Source organism: Colobus angolensis, unplaced genomic scaffold (genome assembly GCF_000951035.1).
Source record: "Colobus angolensis palliatus isolate OR3802 unplaced genomic scaffold, Cang.pa_1.0 Scaffold15, whole genome shotgun sequence".
Lineage (NCBI taxonomy): Eukaryota > Metazoa > Chordata > Mammalia > Primates > Cercopithecidae > Colobus > Colobus angolensis.
Window position 1 is genome coordinate 6,505,455 of NW_012114599.1, and position 17,867 is coordinate 6,523,321.

General features: G+C 40.4%; 1 protein-coding gene across 3 annotated transcripts in view; it reads right to left on the reverse strand.

Annotated features, from left to right (window-relative positions):
• Positions 1–17,867, reverse strand: part of MTA3 (metastasis associated 1 family, member 3) — a 204,990-nt gene that overhangs the window by 55,453 nt on the left and 131,670 nt on the right. For all 3 annotated transcript variants that reach the window (XM_011935914.1, XM_011935915.1, XM_011935916.1), the window contains 2 exons: positions 4,547–4,621; positions 1,932–1,990 (listed from right to left, as the gene is read on the reverse strand). In XM_011935914.1, coding sequence (XP_011791304.1) covers positions 1,932–1,990; positions 4,547–4,621 — 134 coding nt within the window. The remainder of the gene's footprint in view (positions 1–1,931; positions 1,991–4,546; positions 4,622–17,867) is intronic.

Consider the following 17,867-nt stretch of genomic DNA (forward strand, 5'->3'; position numbering starts at 1 on the left):
TGACTCTTCATTGTTTAAAATCAATTTCCACTGTTCATGAGAACTCCCAGGTAACACAGGGAGACACTGTCTCTACAAAAAATAAATTAGTTGGGTGTGGTGGTGCATGCCTGTAGTCCCAGCTACTTGGGGGGCTGAGGTGGGAGGATCACTTGAGCCCGGGAGGTTGATGCTGCCGTGAGCCATGACTGCACCGTTGCACTTAAACCAAGGTGACAGAGCAAGATGACCCCATCTCACAAAACAAAACAAAAATAAAGCAAAATTTTATTCACAAAAACAAGCAGTAGATCAGATTTGGCTTGAGACTATAGTTTGCTGATCCCTGACTTAGATTACATTGACTCCAAAGTCAAAGTAAAGCCAAATGGAAACAATTATCTGGGTTACTTGGTCAAAACTAGTTAAATGTATTATTTCATGGTGGCAGCGCTTTGAAGTGTAAGAAAGCTGTTACGCTTGCTTTTGAAAATCTAAGACACATGAGTTGCAACAGTATTTTATTTGAGGAGTGGCTCTTTTATAAATTCATCATATAAAACATATGATTTAGAAGGAATTAGAAAACCACCCTGCAGATGGGCTATATAATTCTTTTTTTTTTTTTTTTTTTTTGAGACGGAGTCTCGCTCTGTTGCCCAGGCTGGAGTGCAGTGGCCGGATCTCAGCTCACTGCAACCTCTGCCTCCTGGGTTCACGCCATTCTCCTGTCTCAGCCTTCCGAGTAGCTGGGACCACAGGCGCCCGCCACCGCGCCCGGCTAGTTTTTTTGTAATTTTTAGTAGAGACGGGGTTTCACCGTGTTAGCCAGGATGATCTTGATCTCCTGACCTCGTGATCCGCCCGTCTCGGCCTCCCAAAGTGCTGGGATTACAGGCTTGAGCCACCGCGCCCGGCGGGCTATATAATTCTTAATAAAAATTACAGACTCTAAAAAGTACATGTTCTTAAAATCAAACCAGAGTTATCTGCCTTGAGGTAAAAGATCAGTATGAAAGATCACCACTCATTGTCTATGAGGCCTCCTACATGTATATAAAAACATGTATTATACAGAGTATCAAAATTCCGGAAACAAAAGGCCAGTTATTAAGCAACTGTAAATAGGTTGAAGAGGGAGAAAAGGCTTGGAGCAGCACGTAGAATTGCGCAATAAATTTCATTTTAATCCTAAAAGAATCTAGGATAGAACAATATACACGTGGTGTTTCATAAACCAATTCTTCCTGAACAAATGAATAAGCAAACTCTGAAAATCTCAACAGAAGGATACAGCAATTTATATTTCTTTTAAATTTTTTGCAGAAACGAGGTCCCCCAAAGTGCTGGGATTATAGGCATGAGCTACCATGCCCAGCCTCATTTAAAACAAAGCAAATGGAAAAAAAAAAAAGGCATTCATTTTGAGATGACAATGATTTCTGAATTCAAAGTATAATAATGATAGAACACTAAACACACAAAAAAATCAAAACCTCTCCATTATTTATCACACATTTACCAAGTATGGCTCTAACTGCCATTAGAACCAAGAAAACAATGTAAAAATCCTCAAATAAACAACAAACCTCCAAAGAGCAGTATGTATTACCCAAACAAAATCTATAGTTTGAAAAGCTGCTAGCTTTCTGAAACACATTTGCTTCAAATAATACAGCGTTTCGTAGGTTTTCTGGCACTTTCCCTGCAGCTTTGATTTGATAAAAGTATAGTATATAGTACATTTCTTCCTCTATTCTTTAGGCTAGACTATTTCAGGTTTCTCTCACTGGCTCCCTTTTATTGTAGGGGTATAATAGTAAGTCTCATGCTTTGTAGAAGAAGAAAGATACACAAAAGTTCAAATTTTGCTGAAATTGAACAAAATGACATATTCTACAATGACAAAATTAAGACCATAACAAATATTTTAAAAGATTTCAATTACTTACTAAGTTGGGATATATACTTGTTTCAGTTTACTTTCAGCTTCTGCTGCTTTTAGACGTTTCTAATTCAAAAGATGAATAAAACATTTTACATGCAATGCCTCATTATTACTACTGTTCATTGTCTTAAAAATTCACAAGAAAATATGTATTAAAGTGTAATTCAAAAATCACAATTTTAAGATAATCTTTTCATTCATATGCATATTCTTAAACTGCAATAATGTCTAAGAAAAGTCACTAGGTTCTGTGGTACAATACCATTTTAGGCATAGATTTAAAAAAATAAAGCAATGAGCAACTCCATTTTCCATTCCTCTATGAGTGAATACACAGGAACTTTAAAAAGTAACCATTTTTACTTTTCAAATTTAATTTCTACTTTATTACTTATTTGCCTTTCTAGAAGAAAACACACACACACACACACACATACTCTCTCTCTCTCTGCTTTTAGAAAAATATTCAGAGATTATTTGTTTTCAAAATCCAGGCAAGAGGAGTAACTGTGGCTATTCTAAGTAGAACTAAATAAGCATTTATTCTCAAATGTTGGGAGATACGCATTAAACTTTAAACCTCAGCTGAACTTATTTTACTGGAACCAATGTATAGGGAACCATATGTAGGGAAAGGAATGGGAAGATTATATAATCAAATCCAGACACTGACCAACATGATAGTGTAGGCAAATAGAGAAGCAAAATAACATACGGTTGATGTCCAAAAATAAGACAAACCAGAATAAAAGGCTATCTTCTATTTTCCCAATGAGGAGAAAACAGAAATACTTAGGGGGACAACTTGAAACTTTTAGAACAGGGTTGAAATTTTTGGAAAGAATATTATTGAGGCCGGGCGTGGTGGCTCAAGCCTGTAATTCCAGAACTTTGGGAGGCCGAGACGGGCGGATCACGAGGTCAGGGGATCGAGACCACCCCGGCTAACACGGTGAAACCCCGTCTCTACTAAAAAATACAAAAAACAAAAAAACTAGCCGGGCGAGGTGGCGGGCACCTGTAGTCCCAGCTACTCAGGAGGCTGAGGCAGGAGAATGGCGTGAACCCAGGAGGTGGAGCTTGCAGTGAGCTGAGATCCGGCCACTGTACTCCAGCCTGGGCGACAGAGCGAGACTCCGTCTCAAAAAAAAAAAAGAATATTATCTACTTTTCAACCATTCTTGATACCATCATCTCCATCTTTAGAGACTCTTTTTAAATTTAATAACACAGGTTTCCAGACTACATGGTCTTGACCTATACCTAAGCTGTTCATAATAAGCACTTTCTGAATTATATTAATATCGACACTGGAAATTTTTCAACAAGCCTTGGGTATCTATTCACTATTCGTGACCTCAACAATTCACCATGGTACTTTTTGTTTTCAATTTTTTATTTATTTTTAGAGATGGGGTCTTGTTATATTGCCCAGGCTGGACATGAACTCCTGGGCTGAGCAATCCTCCTGTCTTGGTCTCCCAAAATGCTGGGAATATAGGTACACGCCACCACACCCAGCTCACTATGATATTTTAAAAGTGATTCATAAAGTTTTTTTTAGAGCATCTAATACTTGCCACTGTATAACCTACATATATAGGAAAAATAATGTCTGTGTTAAATATATTTGCTTCTTTATCAGTTCTAATATGTGCCTATACAAATATAACACAAGTATTGGCTGATGTCACTTCGGGAAAATGTACCATTCCCCAGAGTTAGTATTATTTAAAAAATAAGTAATTGAGAGTTACCTGAATTTAGGATATTTGAGAAGGACTCAAAAATTAAATTTAAGAAAAAGCTTATGTACAGTACCAAAACACCATACTAGTAAGACTACTACAGTTACGGTCAAGGATTTTGGGAGTATAGCCACACAAATGTCATGTAAAGAGGTTTCAGAAGATCTTTAAAAATATATCAAATTATACGGCTGATGACATTGGTCTAAATTCTCAATTCTTCATAAAAATAACTTGTTCTGGCCGGGCGCAGTGGCTCAAGCCTGTAATCCCAGTACTTTGGGAGGCCGAGACGGGTGGATCACGAGGTCAGGAGATCCAGACCATCCTGGCTAATACGGTGAAACCCCGTCTCTACTAAAAAATACAAAAAAAAAACTAGCCGGGTGAGGTGGCGGGTGCCTGTGGTCCCAGCTATTCGGGAGGCTGGGGCAGGAGAATGGCGTAAACCCGGGAGGCGGAGCTTGCAGTGAGCTGAGATCTGGCCACTGCACTCCAGCCCGGGCAACAGAGCGAGACTCCATCTCAAAAAAAAAAAAAAAATAACTTGTTCAAGAGGTTTGTGTTAGCATCACATCTTTGATCAGTGCCATGAACTACAAAGAGATGAAGTACCAGTCAAATGCAAGGAAAATAATGCCTCTCTAGTGGTATCTCTCCAAAATATTTATCATAATTCATGCTGAAATCAAGGAAATATTAAGATTAAAATCTTAAATAATATCCTAAAGATATGAAATTGTAGAGTTTAAAGTAGTCTGGAAAAAGTAAGGTAAAGAAATTTAAAATTAGTACATTGCTAAAAAATATTAAAATATAAACAAAGTTAATTTTAATGCAACCATATTGGTAGCAATAGGAAAAAAATTACCTGTTGTACATATCTGTCAGTAGTTTTCCACATGTAATAATATTCAATGATGCTAGTCAACGATTTCCAAGGAAGCTGAAAAAAAAAATCAATATATCATCTACGTTAACATGTAATAAAATGAGATGAAAATAAGCTACTATAGAAAGTACTTTCCTTTAAAAACTACTTTTTTTTTTTTTTTGAGACAGACTGTCACTTTGTTGCCCAGGTTAAAGTGCAGTTGCCCAATCTCAGCTCACAGCAACCTCTGCTTCCTGAGTTCAGGCAATTCTGCCTCAGCCTCCCAAGTAACTGGGATTAGAAAGAAGCACATGCCACCATGTCCGGCTAATTTTTTGTATTTTTAGTAGAGACAAGGTTTCACCATGTTGGCCAGGCTTATCTCCAACTCCTAACCTCAGGTGATCCGCCCGCCTCGGCCTCCCAAAGTGCTGGGATTACAGGCATGAGTCACTGCGCCCTGCCGAAAGAAGTGATGAGGAGGGCAGGACAGAAAGTCTTGAATCGTTGATGCCACCCCCCTCCCATCCCCTGGCAGAGGATTTGCAGTGCCAGAGTCTGTGCATATGGGGGAAGAACATCACAGCGACTAGGGGACTTTACACTGAACTTAGTGCTACCCTGTGACAACAGAGAATAAACCCATGCTGGGGTCAGCCAGTACCTGTGCAGGGAGGGAGAATCTGTACCAGACCTAGCCAGAGGATAATCACCCATCCCATAGGTTGGAACTTGAGTTTCTCAACAAGCCTGGTGACCATGGGCTGAAGTGCTCTGAGGACCTAGGTAAACTTGGAAGACAGTCTAGGTACATAAGGACTTCAACTCCTAAACAATTCCTAGGGCTGGGCTGGACTCAGAGCCAGAGGACTTAGGGTGGCACGCGACCTAGGGAGACACCCATGGTGGCTAAAGGAGTGATTGCACCACCCCTCCCCCAAACCCAGGCAGTACAGCTCAGGGGCAAAAACATCTCCTTCCTTCTGCTTAAGGGATGGAAAGTGAAGAGTAAAGAGGACTTTGTCTTGCATCTTGGATACTTGCTCAGCCACAGCAGGATAGGGTCCCAGACAGAGTCATGAGGCCCCATTGCAGGTCCTAGCTCCTAGACACATTTCTAGACACCATCTGGACAAAATGGAACCTGCTGCCTTAAAGGAAGGACCCAGTCCCTGCAAGAGTCATGAGCTGCTGACTAAAGAGCCCACGGGCCCGGCCCCGAGTAACCAGCAGCAATGCCCGGGTAGTACACCATGGGCCTTGGGCTCTGAGATGTGCTGACTACAGGTGTGACCCAGCACATTCCCAGCTATAGGTGGCTATGGTGAAAGGCTTCTTCTGTTTAAGAAGATAGACAAGTAAAGGGATATTGTTGTTTTGTACCTTAGGTACCGCTCAGCCACAGTGGGGTAGAGGAATAAGCAGGCACTTGGGGTCCCCAGAGAAATGAGGTTCAGGCCTCAGCTCCTGAACCGCATTTCTGGACCTGTCTTGGGCCAGAGGGGAGCCCGGTTCCCTGAAAGGTGATCCCAGGCCAGGCAGTATTCCCCACCAGCTGACTGAAATGAAGAGCCCTTGGGCTTTAAGTGTACATTGGAGGTGGCCTGGCAGAACTACCCCCACCCCCAATAGTGGCTGGGTGGTGGTGTCCACAGGGAGGCCCCTCTGCCTGTGGAAAGGGGAAGGAAAAGCAGGATTGATTTTATATTGTGGTTTGAGTCCCAGCTTAGTCACAGTAGAACAGAACATCAGATAAATATCTAAGGTTTCTGACTCCAATCCCTGGTTCTTAGACAGCATCTCTGGACTCACCAGGGCTTGGAGGAACTCACTGTCCTGAAGGGAAGGACACAAACCTGTTTCACTTTGGCATCTGCTGATAGTAGAGCCCTAGGGCCTTGAGTTAGCATAGGTGGTAGCAAATGAGCAGTTACGGCAGGCATGACCCAGCACAGTCCCAGTGGTGGTAGCCTCAAGAGTGTTTGCATCACCACACCCCAGTTCCAGGTAGCTCAGGGAAGGGAGAGGGGATGGGGGAGAGGGAGAGGGGAGGGGATGGGGGTGAGGGGGGAGTGGGGGACAGGGAGAAGGAGAGACACTGTTTCTTTGAGAGAAAGGGAGAAGAACAAGAGTCTGTATGGTAATCCAGAGAATTCTGGATCTAATCCGAGACCACCAAGGGAGTACTTTGCATCTGCAAAAACCACAGTGATATTGGGCTTGGGGCCCAAGTCCTTTAGAAAGCCTTTTTAAGAAGGATGGACACAAACAAGCCCAGACTGTGAAGACTACAATAAATACCTCACTCTTCAATGTTCAAACACTAACGAACATCTACAAGCATCAAGATCATCCGGGAAAACATGACCTCACCAAACAAAGTAAGTAAGTCAGGAGGGACCAATGCTGGAAAAACAAGAGACATGTGACCTTTCAGATAGAGAATTCAAAATAGCTGGCTGGGCACAGTGGCTCATGCCTGTAATCCCAGCACTTTGGGAGGCCGCGGCAGGAGGATCACATAAGGCCAGGAGTTCGAGACCAGCCTGCTCAACGTGGTGAAACCCTGTCTCTACTAAAAATACAAAAAAAATTAGCCAGGCACAGTGATGCATGTCTGTAATCGCAGCTACTTGGGAGGCTGAGGCATGAGAATTGCTTGAACCCGGGAGGCGGAGGTTGCAGTGAGCCAAGATCATGCCATTGCACTCCAGCCTGGGTAACAGAACAAGACTCTCTCTGTCTCCAAAAAAAAAAAAAAAAAATTCAAGACAGCTGTTTTGAGGAAACTCAAAGAAACTGAAGATAACAGAGAGAAGGAATTCAGAATTCTGTCAGACAAATTTAACAAAGAGATTGAAATAAAAAGAATCAAGCAGAAATTCTTGAGTTAAAAATGTAATTAACGGCCGGGCGCGGTGGCTCAAGCCTGTAATCCCAGCACTTTGGGAGGCCGAGACGGGCGGATCACGAGGTCAGGAGATCGAGACCATCCTGGCTAACACAGTGAAACCCCATCTCTACTAAAAAATACAAAAAAACTAGCCAGGCGAGGTGGCGGGCGCCTGTAGTCCCAGCTACTCGGGAGGCTGAGGCAGGAGAATGGCGTAAACCCAGGAGGCGGAGCTTGCAGTGAGCTGAGGTCCGGCCACTGCACTCCAGACTGGGCAAGAGAGTGAGACTCCGTCTCAAAAAAAAAAAAAAATGTAATTAACATGCTGAAAAAAATGCATCCGAGTCATTTAATAGTGGAACTAATTAAGCAGAAGAAAGAATTATTGAGCCTGAAGACAGGCTATTTGAAAATACCCACTCAGAGGAGAGAAAAAAGCAAAGAATAAAAACAATGAAGCCTGCCTACAGGATCTAGAAAATAGACTTGAAAGAGCAAATCTAAGAGTTATTGGTCTTAAAGAAGAGGTAGAGAAAGAGAGGCAGGAAGATTATTCAAAGGGATAATATCAGAGAACTTCCCAAACCTGGAGAAAAATATCCACATCAATATTCAATAAAGGTTATAATCAAACTCCCAAAGTTCAAAGATAAGGAAAGAACCTCAAAAGCAACAAGACAGCAAAAACAAATAACTTATAACGGAGCTCCAATACGTTTGGCAGCAGACTTCTCAATGGAAACCTTACAGGCCAGGAGACAGTGGCATGACATATTTAAAGTGCTGAAGGAAAAGACCTTTACCCAAGAATAGTATATCCAGTGAAAATATCCTTCAAACGTGATAGAGAAATAAAGACTTCCTGACAAACAAAAGTTGAAGGATTTCATCAACACTAGACCTGTCCAATAAGAAATGCTAAAGGGAGTTCTTTAATCAGAAAAAAAAACAGATGTCGGTGAGCAAAAAGAAATCATCTGACGGTACAAAACCTGCTGGTAATAGTAAGTACACAGAAAAACACATCGAGTATTGTAACACTGTAATTGTGGTATGTAAACTACACTTAAGTCTTAAGTAGAAAGCCCGAATGATGAACCAATCAAAAATAATAACTACAACTTTCCAAGACACAGTACAGTAAGACACAGAATCAACAAAAAGTTAAAAAGGGGAATGAAGTTAAAATGCAGTTTTCTAACTATTAGGTTTCAGTGTGTGTGTGTGAGAGAGATGTTCCAAGAGGTGATTATTACATATTGCACACCTGTATCAAAATATTTCATAGGCTGTGGTGTCGTGGCTCACGCCTGTAATCCTAGCACTTTGGGAGACTGAGGCAGGCAGATCACAAGGTAAGGAGATCGAGCCCATCCTGGCCAGCATGGTGAAACCTGGTCTCTACTAAAAATACAAAAATTAGCTGGGGCTGGTGGTGGTCGCCTATAATCCCAGCACTTTGGGAGGCCAAGGCAGGCGGGCTGCTTGAAGCCAGGAGTTTAAGACCAGCCTGGGGCCGGGCGCGGTGGCTCAAGCCTGTAATCCCAGCACTTTGGGAGGCCGAGACGGGCGGATCACGAGGTCAGGAGATCAAGACCATCCTGGCTAACACGGTGAAACCCCGTCTCTACTAAAATACAAAAAACTAGCTGGGCAAGGTGGCGGACACCTGTAGTCCCAGCTACTCGGGAGGCTGAGGCAGGAGAATGGCGTGAACCCGGGAGGCGGAGCTTGCAGTGAGCTGAGATCCGGCCACTGCACTCCAGCCTGGGAGACAGAGCCAGACTCCGTCTCAAAAAAAAGACCAGCCTGGCCAACAGTGAAACCCCGTCTCTATTGAAAATAAAAAAATTAGCTGGGCATGGTGGCACATGCCTGTAGTCCCAGCTACTCGGGAGGCTGAGGCAGGAGAATCACCTGAATCCGGGAGGTGGAGGTTGCAGTGAGCAGAGAGTGCACCACTGCGCTCCAGCCTGGGTAACAGAGTGAGACTTTGCCTCAAAAAATAAATTAATTAATTAAATTCAATAAAAATATAAAAATTAGCTGGGGCTGGTGGCATGTGCCTCTAGTCTCAGCTACTCGGGAGGCTGAGGCAGGAGAATCGCTTGAACCCGGGAGTCAGAGGTTGCAGTGAGCCAAGATTGTGCCCCTGCATTCCAGCCTGGCAACAGAGAGAGACTCCGTCTCCAAAAAAAAAATATTTTTTTAATTAAAAAATTTCATGTACCCCATAATTATATACACCTACTATGAACCAGCAAAAACTAAAAATAAAAATTGTAAAAAGAAAAGAAAAATGTTTAAAAAGAAAATGGCCAAGAATTATTCAAACTTAACGGAAAACAAAAAAACGGATGCTCAGAGAATTATAAATAGAATAATTACAAAGAAAAACATACTCAGGCACACTGTGGAAGTAAAAATGCTAAAAACCAAAAGTAGACAGAAAAATTTGAAGACAAAGAAAAAGAAACATCACATCATAGGAACTTCTCATCAGAAACTAGTTACATCAGATAGCACTGAAAAAGAAAAGGAAAAAAGTGAATTATATAAAACGTGAAATATGTTTTAAGGAACAGCAGAGTTTTTCAAGCAAAGCTAAATTCACCGTTGTACTGCCATTAAGTGCTTATATTGGAGGAAAGGTTTCAAATAAATGATGTAAGCTTCAATCTTTTTATTTGCTTGTTTGTTTAACTGAGATAGGGTAGTGCTATCCTGTTCAGGCTGGAGTGCAGTAGCTATTCACAGGCATGATCACAGCATGCTGCAGCCTCAGAATCCCAGGCTCGAGTGATCCTCTTGCTTCAGTTTCCCAAGCTCCCAAGTAGCTGGGACTACAGGGTGTGTTACCACATCTGTAGCCCTAAGCTTCAATCATAAGATACTAGGAAAAGAAAAAGCAATTAAGTCCAAAGCAATATAAAGGAAAGAAGTAATAAAGACACAAACAGAAATCAATGAAATAGAAAATAGAACAAAGTCAATCAAATCAAAAGCTGGGTTTTCTTTGTTTGTTTTTGCAAAGTTCAACACTGATAAACTCCTAGCCAGACTGATCAGAAAAAAAGATTAAAAAAACACACAAATTATCAGTATCAGGAACGAGACAGTAGATGTAACTACAGGTCCATGCTACCGACCATAAAAGGATAACATGAGAATATTCTAAACTCCTATTATAAACATCTTTATAACAGTAAACTAGACAACTTAAGATAAAAGGGAGAAATACTTTGGAAGACAAACTACCAAAGTCACTCATGAAGAAACAGGTAACAATAAAAGACCTGTATCTATTAAAGAAAATGACTTCAGTTTTAAAAACCTTCCAAAAGGAGATGACTTCACTAGTGAACTCAACCAAATATTTAAGGAATAAGTTTACACAAACAGTTCCAGAAAACAGAAAAGAGAATACTTCCCAACTCATGCTAAGTAGCCATCATTAGCCTGAAATAAAACCAAAAATATTACAATAAAAGGAAATGAAAAGTTCTGTATTAATCATTAACATAGATTCAAAACATGTTCCACACAATAAACGTATATTAAGTCTTAGTTTGTCAATTCAGAAAGATAAATTTCAAAAACACAGATGCAAACATGCTTAACAAAATACTGGGAAATCAAATTCAGCATTTTATTAAAACAATGTCTTATGACCAAGTGGAACTGCCAGCCAGGAACACTGGTTGTTTTCAATAATCATAAGTTAATCTGTTATTCACCATATCAAAAGAGATAAACATCCTATAATCACAACTGATGCCTAAAACACAGCTTACAAAATTTGACATCATTCATGATTTTTTAAAAAACTCTCAGAAAATAAGAATAGAGAGGAATTTGCTCATCATTAAAAGACACATACAAAAATAAAACAAATTACAGTTGATCTCACATGTAATAGTGAAAAAATGAATGAATTTCCCCTAAGATCAGGCACAAGAAAAGGATTTTGCTTTTACCATTTCTTTTGAACACTGCATTGGAAATACTAGCCAGTGCAATAAGGCAAAAATAAATAAAAATAAAAGGCATACAGATGGGAAATAAAAACAAAAACTGCCCTTTATGTGCAGATAGCATAACTATCTATGTAGAAAGTCCCAAAGAATCTACCAAAAAAAACCGACTATAACTACCGCAAGAGATTCACAAGGCTGCAGAGTACAAGGTGAATATATAAAAGCTGCATATTAGGAGAGAATGTTAAAAAAAAAAAAAAAAACTTGAATTCAAAATACATAACAAACTCTCAAAATCAACAAACAAAAAAAGCCCTCTTTTAAAATAAGCAGAAGATTTTGAAAACCATTTCACATCAAGGACGTATGATGGGCAATGATACACATGAAAAGATGCTTATCATTAGTCTTTACGGAAAACACAAATTAAAACCAAAATGAAATGCTACTACAAACCTATTATAATGGCTTTTTTAAAAATGACAATAATGTGTCAGGTGCAGTGGCTCACACCTGTAATCCCAGCAACTTGGGAGGTCAAGGAAAGAGGATCACTTGAGCCCAGGAGTTGGAGACCAGCCTGGGCAGCATGGTGAGACCACATCTATATAAAAAATAATAATTTAAAAAAGTTAGCTAGACATGGTAGCACAACATGCCTGTAGTCCCAGTTATGTGCAAGGCTGAGGCCAGGAGGATCACTTGGGCCCAGGAGTTTGAGGCTGCAGTGAGCTATGATCATGCCACATCTGTTTTAGTGGTCCTGTTTCTCTAACTAAATCCTGACTGATAAGCGAACTGTTTTCCAAAGTGGCTGTATCAATTGCATTCAAACTAGCAAAATATGACAGCACAAGCTGGAGCCTATAAGGATGGGAAAAACCCTTGTAAGTAGCCTTTGACCCTGATGGTACGCATGTTCTGCAGAAACCAAGGCTTTCTTCATGGTGCTAAACACACAAACACACACCTTGCCCTGGAGTCATAGATGATGAAGGGGGATTCTAGGGAAGACAGAGCACCTGCAGTCCCAACATTGCCTCATGCCAACAAAGTGGGCCAGCAGATAAATGAGAACACATATGAGCTACAAAAATGGCTGGTGCTTCATTTCTGTTCTCCAAATCCTGCACTAGAATTTCTCATGGCCCACCCTAAAGGGCAACATACCGGGAAGGGAATTCTGGAAAACGTGGTTCAGTCTGGCTACACTGATATGTTATAAAGCTAACAAAGGTAATTTCTTATAAAGTTAGACATATAGGTATCATGTAAGACCCAGCAACCCCACAGCTCATATTTCCCAAGAGAAACAAAAACTTATGTTCACTAAAACTAGCATACAAAATGTTTACAACTTTATCCATAATCATCAAAAATCAGAAACAATTCAAATGCCCTTCAACAGGTGAATGAATAAACTGATTGTGGTACATTCACACAATGGAATAGGCAATGAAAATGAACTACTGATATATGCAGCAACACTGATGAATACCAGATGCATTATGTTAAGTAAAATAAACCAAATTAAAAAGTTACATACTACTAAATGATTCTACTTACACAGTGTTCAGAAAAAGGCAAAACTATAGGGATGGAGCATAAATCAGTGGTTGCCAGGGTTAGGGCTAGGGTATCGTTGACTATAAAAGGGAAGACTTGATGGAAGAGGTGATGGAACTGTATTGTGTCTTGATTGTGGTGATGAGTTTTGTTTGTTTGTGGAGACAGAGTCTCACTCTATCACCCAGGCTGGAGTGCAGTGGCACGATCTCGGCTCACTGCAACCTCTGCCTCCTGGGTTCAAGCAATTCTCGTGCCTCAGCCTCCCGAGTAGCTGGGACTACAGGCATGCGCCACCAGGCCCGGCTAATTTTTGCATTTTTTTGTAGAGATGGGGTTTTGCCATATTAGCCAGCCTGGTCTCAAACTCCTGGCCTCAAGTGATCTGCCCATCTCAGCCTCCCTAAGTGCTTAGATTACAGGTGTGAGCCACCATGCCCAGCATTTTTTTGTTTTTTTTTTTTGAGATGAAGTTTTGCTCTATCACCCAGGCTGGATGGGTGCAACCTTCACCTCCTGGGTTCAAGTGATTCTCCTGCCTCAGTGTATCGAGTAGCTGGCATTACAGGCCTGCACTACCATGCCCAGCTAATTTTTTTGTATTTTTAGTAGAGACGGTGTTTCACCATGTTGGCCAGGCTGGTCTCGATCTCATGACCTCAAGTGATCCAACCATCTCGGCCTCCCAAAGTGTTGGGATTAGAGGCATGAGCCACTGCGCCCAGACTATTCTTTTTTTTAAGAGACAGAGTCTCACTATGTTGCCCAGGCTGGTCTTGAACTCCTGGGCTCAAGTGATCCTCCTGCCTCAGACTCCCAAAGTGCTGAGATTTCAGGTGTGACCCACCACACCCAGCCTGTGGTGGTGATTATGGGAGTATGCATTAATAAAAACTCACAGAACTTTAACTGTAAAAAACTGTAAAGGAGTGAATTTTACTGTGTATAAATTTTGAAATAAGTTGAACTAAGCTTTGGAATAAAGCTATCACTAAACACTAAATATAAAAATATCTACACCCAAACATGTGCCTTCTACACAATTTGTTCTTAAATGTACATATACACAATAATATATTCATTCACTTGGTAAAGCTAAGACACTGGAAGCAGAAAACAATCAATGATCACTTTTGGGTAGTGGGATGAAATCACTTTAAAAAACTCACCATTATGACACAGTTGCTCAGTGCTCAGGTAAAGGTCTAGTATTTAAGCAGAGGAGGCCCGGAGACTTTTTGTTGCATACACTACCTGACAATTTCTAAAAGGACACTTCTTAAAACTTCATGTCATAAGAAATACATTGCCCCAACAACATCATGTACCTGTGATGGCATTATAGGAAATAACATTATTTGCATTTTATTTTCTACTAAGTTTATATATTACTTTTATAAGTATGGAGGGAAAGAGGGGATGTTAAGTTTAAAAACACCAACTACCACAAAATGCACAAAACCCTTTGAGCAGTTTAACACTCTGACATTCTATCCTGTTTCTTTTACTTGACACAAGTAACCAATTCCAGTCTCCAAAATACAACAAATCTAATATGGACTGGTCCTCCAACAACCACCACCTAGGGGGCAGTCTCCAGGGTTAAAATCCACATTTCCCAGACTCCCTTGCATCTAAGATTCTGGGTATAATTTAGGTTGCACCATAGATGCACTGGCAAGATAGATGGATTTGGTACTAAAGGCACCCTGCTGGTAGGGTTTGAGGGAGAGACAGCACATTGGAGCCACAGGCAGAACGGTAGCTTCCTACTTCAGCAGTTAGGTTTCTAATCACAGCAGGGATGGCAGTATCCTTAGCTGGCCCATTCTGAAGTGTGACTGTCAAAGTCACAATCTTGGAGACCCAATCTGATGTGTATTTCTTCATCTTCCCTAGTACTTAATGTTTCAATAAGCTTTCTATTCAAACAAGCTAGGGTAAAACAAAAGAAAAACTAATATATACCATGCTACAAATCTGTAATTTTGTTAGATCATAAAGGCAACAAAAAAATCATCTAACAGTATTATTACTGTTATACTCATTTTCATTGTTAATTTTATCTGATACCGATGCCAGCCTCCATGTTCAAGTATGCTGCACTAACCTACGGTTCACAGAGTTATCTTCTAGTCCTGTGTTAAGTGCCTAGGAGTGCTGTAAGTTTCACACCTCAGTGTTTACCTTGCTATCTGCTCTTTTCTCTCTTTACCTATTAAGAGATCCAGCGGAAATGCCAGTTAACTCCATCAAGCCTCTCCCACTTTGGCACACTGAATCCTTTTTAATATTCCTATATACTTGTTTATGTACTGACAGAAATAATTAATTATATTTTACTTGGGGGTATATTTCAATCTCCTGATTTTAACTATCAATTAATTCCTTGAAGCAAGGACCACATTCAATTTTTGTTGCATGCCTAGTGCCTTTTTGCAGGCCTGGCATGTTACAGGTACTCAGTAAATACCACTAGAACATAGAATAAGGTATTACATTCGGCGCAGGGAAAAGTATTTTCACTTTTGGTGTTTCTCACCTCCTACTCCTTTATCAGATCTGCAGGTTTTATTTATCTTATTTTTATTATTATACTTTAAGTTCTAGGGTACATGTGCACAACATGCAGGTTTGTTACATATGTATACATGTGTCATGTTGGTGTGCTGCACCCATTAACTCATCATTTACATTAGGTATATCTCCTAATGCTATCCCTCCCCTCTCCCCACAATAGGCTCCGGTGTGTGATGTTCCCCTTCCTGTGTCCAAGGGATCTCATTGTTCAATTCCCACCTATGAGTGAGAACATGTGGTATTTGGTTTTCTGTTCTTGAGATAGTTTGCTGAGAATGATGGTTTCCAGCTGTACCTATGTCCCTACAAAGGACAAGAACTCATCCTTTTTTATGGCTGCTTTATTTTTTTTGAATTTTCATTCAGCCTCACAGTGTAGACTTGATTCACTAGGTTTTATTCTTTGCAATTTCTATGTAGCTGTAGCTCTATTATAACTGTTATATTAATAACATTGCACTATTATGTTATTCTGACCATCTGAAGCTAAATGCCAATGCATTTTAAATTTTCAGCTGTGCATCCTACAAATTTACATCATGGCATGTAACAAGTTAAGTATGAGTGAAGTTTTGCCAGAAGAACAAATTATCAGTGATACTAACCATTTTAATTACCATGTCTGGGATATAATTTATCAACCCATATTGGTAAGTAATAACTTTGTGTCAAACAATTCAGTAAAGATGCAGCAACATAAAAGGCAGGCTACTGACTCACATCAAATATGTAATAGTCTATAAAGATTCTATTTTTGTAATTTAAAATAAAGGATGACTTCATAGAAAGCTATTTATGAAAATCTCAAATGGAAATTTCACCATTTCAAAGAATCTGTAAGTTTAACTAAAGACAGTAAGTCCATAAACACAAAGACAAAACACAGTACATACTATAGTAGACAAGATGGCCTGGTATTTACCACACTGCATGGGGTAAATAAGTGAGGTGATGAATGTGTTAATTGTGGTCATCATTTCACAATGTATATGTATATCGAATCATCATACTGTATAATACCTTGAAAATATGTATTTTCTACTTGTCAATTATACCTCAGTAAAGCTGAGGGAAAAAAAATTTTAATAATAAAAGATATACATAGGATACTCAGGGATTCCCAATCCCTGGGTCACGAACTGGTTAGGAACTGGGCTGCACAGCAGGAGGTGAAGCCACTCCCCACTACTCCTATTGACCCCTGAGCTCTGCCCCGTCAGATCAGCAGTGGCATTAGATTCTCATAGGAGTGCAAACCCTATTGTGAACTGTGCACGCGAGGGATCTAGGTAGCGTACTTCTTATAAGAATCTAATACCTGATGATCTGTCACTGCCTCCCATCACCCCCAGATGGGACTGTCTAGTTGCAGGAAAACAAGCTCAGAGGTCTCACTGATTCTCCATTATGGTGAGTCATATAATTATTTCATTATACATGACAATGTAATCATAATAGAAATGTGCACTTGCACAATAAACGTAATGCACCTGAATCACCCTGAAACCTCCCTCCACTCCCAGTCCATGGAAAAACCGTCTTCCACAAAACTGGTCCTTGGTGCAAAAAATGTTAGGGATCATTGCTCTGTATCATTAAGAATCAAAGATCAAAAGCCCATAAAACAAATTCTCCTACTGTGCTTGGCAGAGGTCATTTCATTAAGGGTCCGGATCAAATTCAGGCTCAACAATAGTAAGACAACTAGAAAAATACAGAAAGCTTAAAGCAGAGCAACTAGTCTAAAAGCAGATATCAGATTGTTTAGTGCAAATGGTAAGAAAAGCTGACCATATTTTAACTCAGAACTCAGAGAGAGGTAAATAGGATAAATTAATATTGCCAAGGTTTACACCAAGAACATAGGACTTGCTGAGAGTGTGGGGTTTTGTTTTGTTTTGTTTTGTTTTTGAGACGGAGTCTTGCTCTGTCGCCCAGGCTGCAGTGCAGTGGTGCGATCTCGGCTCACTGAAACCTCCACCACCTCCCCGGTTCAAAAGATTCTCCTTTCTCAGCCTCTTGAGTAGCTCGGGCTACAGGCACGCGCCACCACGCCCAGTAAATTTTTTATATTTTCAGTAGAGATGGGGTTTCACCACATTGGCCAGGCTGGTCTTGAACTCCTGACCTCGTGATCCACCCACCTCGGCCTCCCAAAGTCCTGGGATTACAGACGTGAGCCACCATACTTGGCCTAATATTGTGGGTCTTAATACAACTAGTCCTCTGAATAATTATCAATTTCTCCCTTTACAAGACTAGCCTTCATTTTACTTTGAGCAGATAAAAGTTACAAACTTGC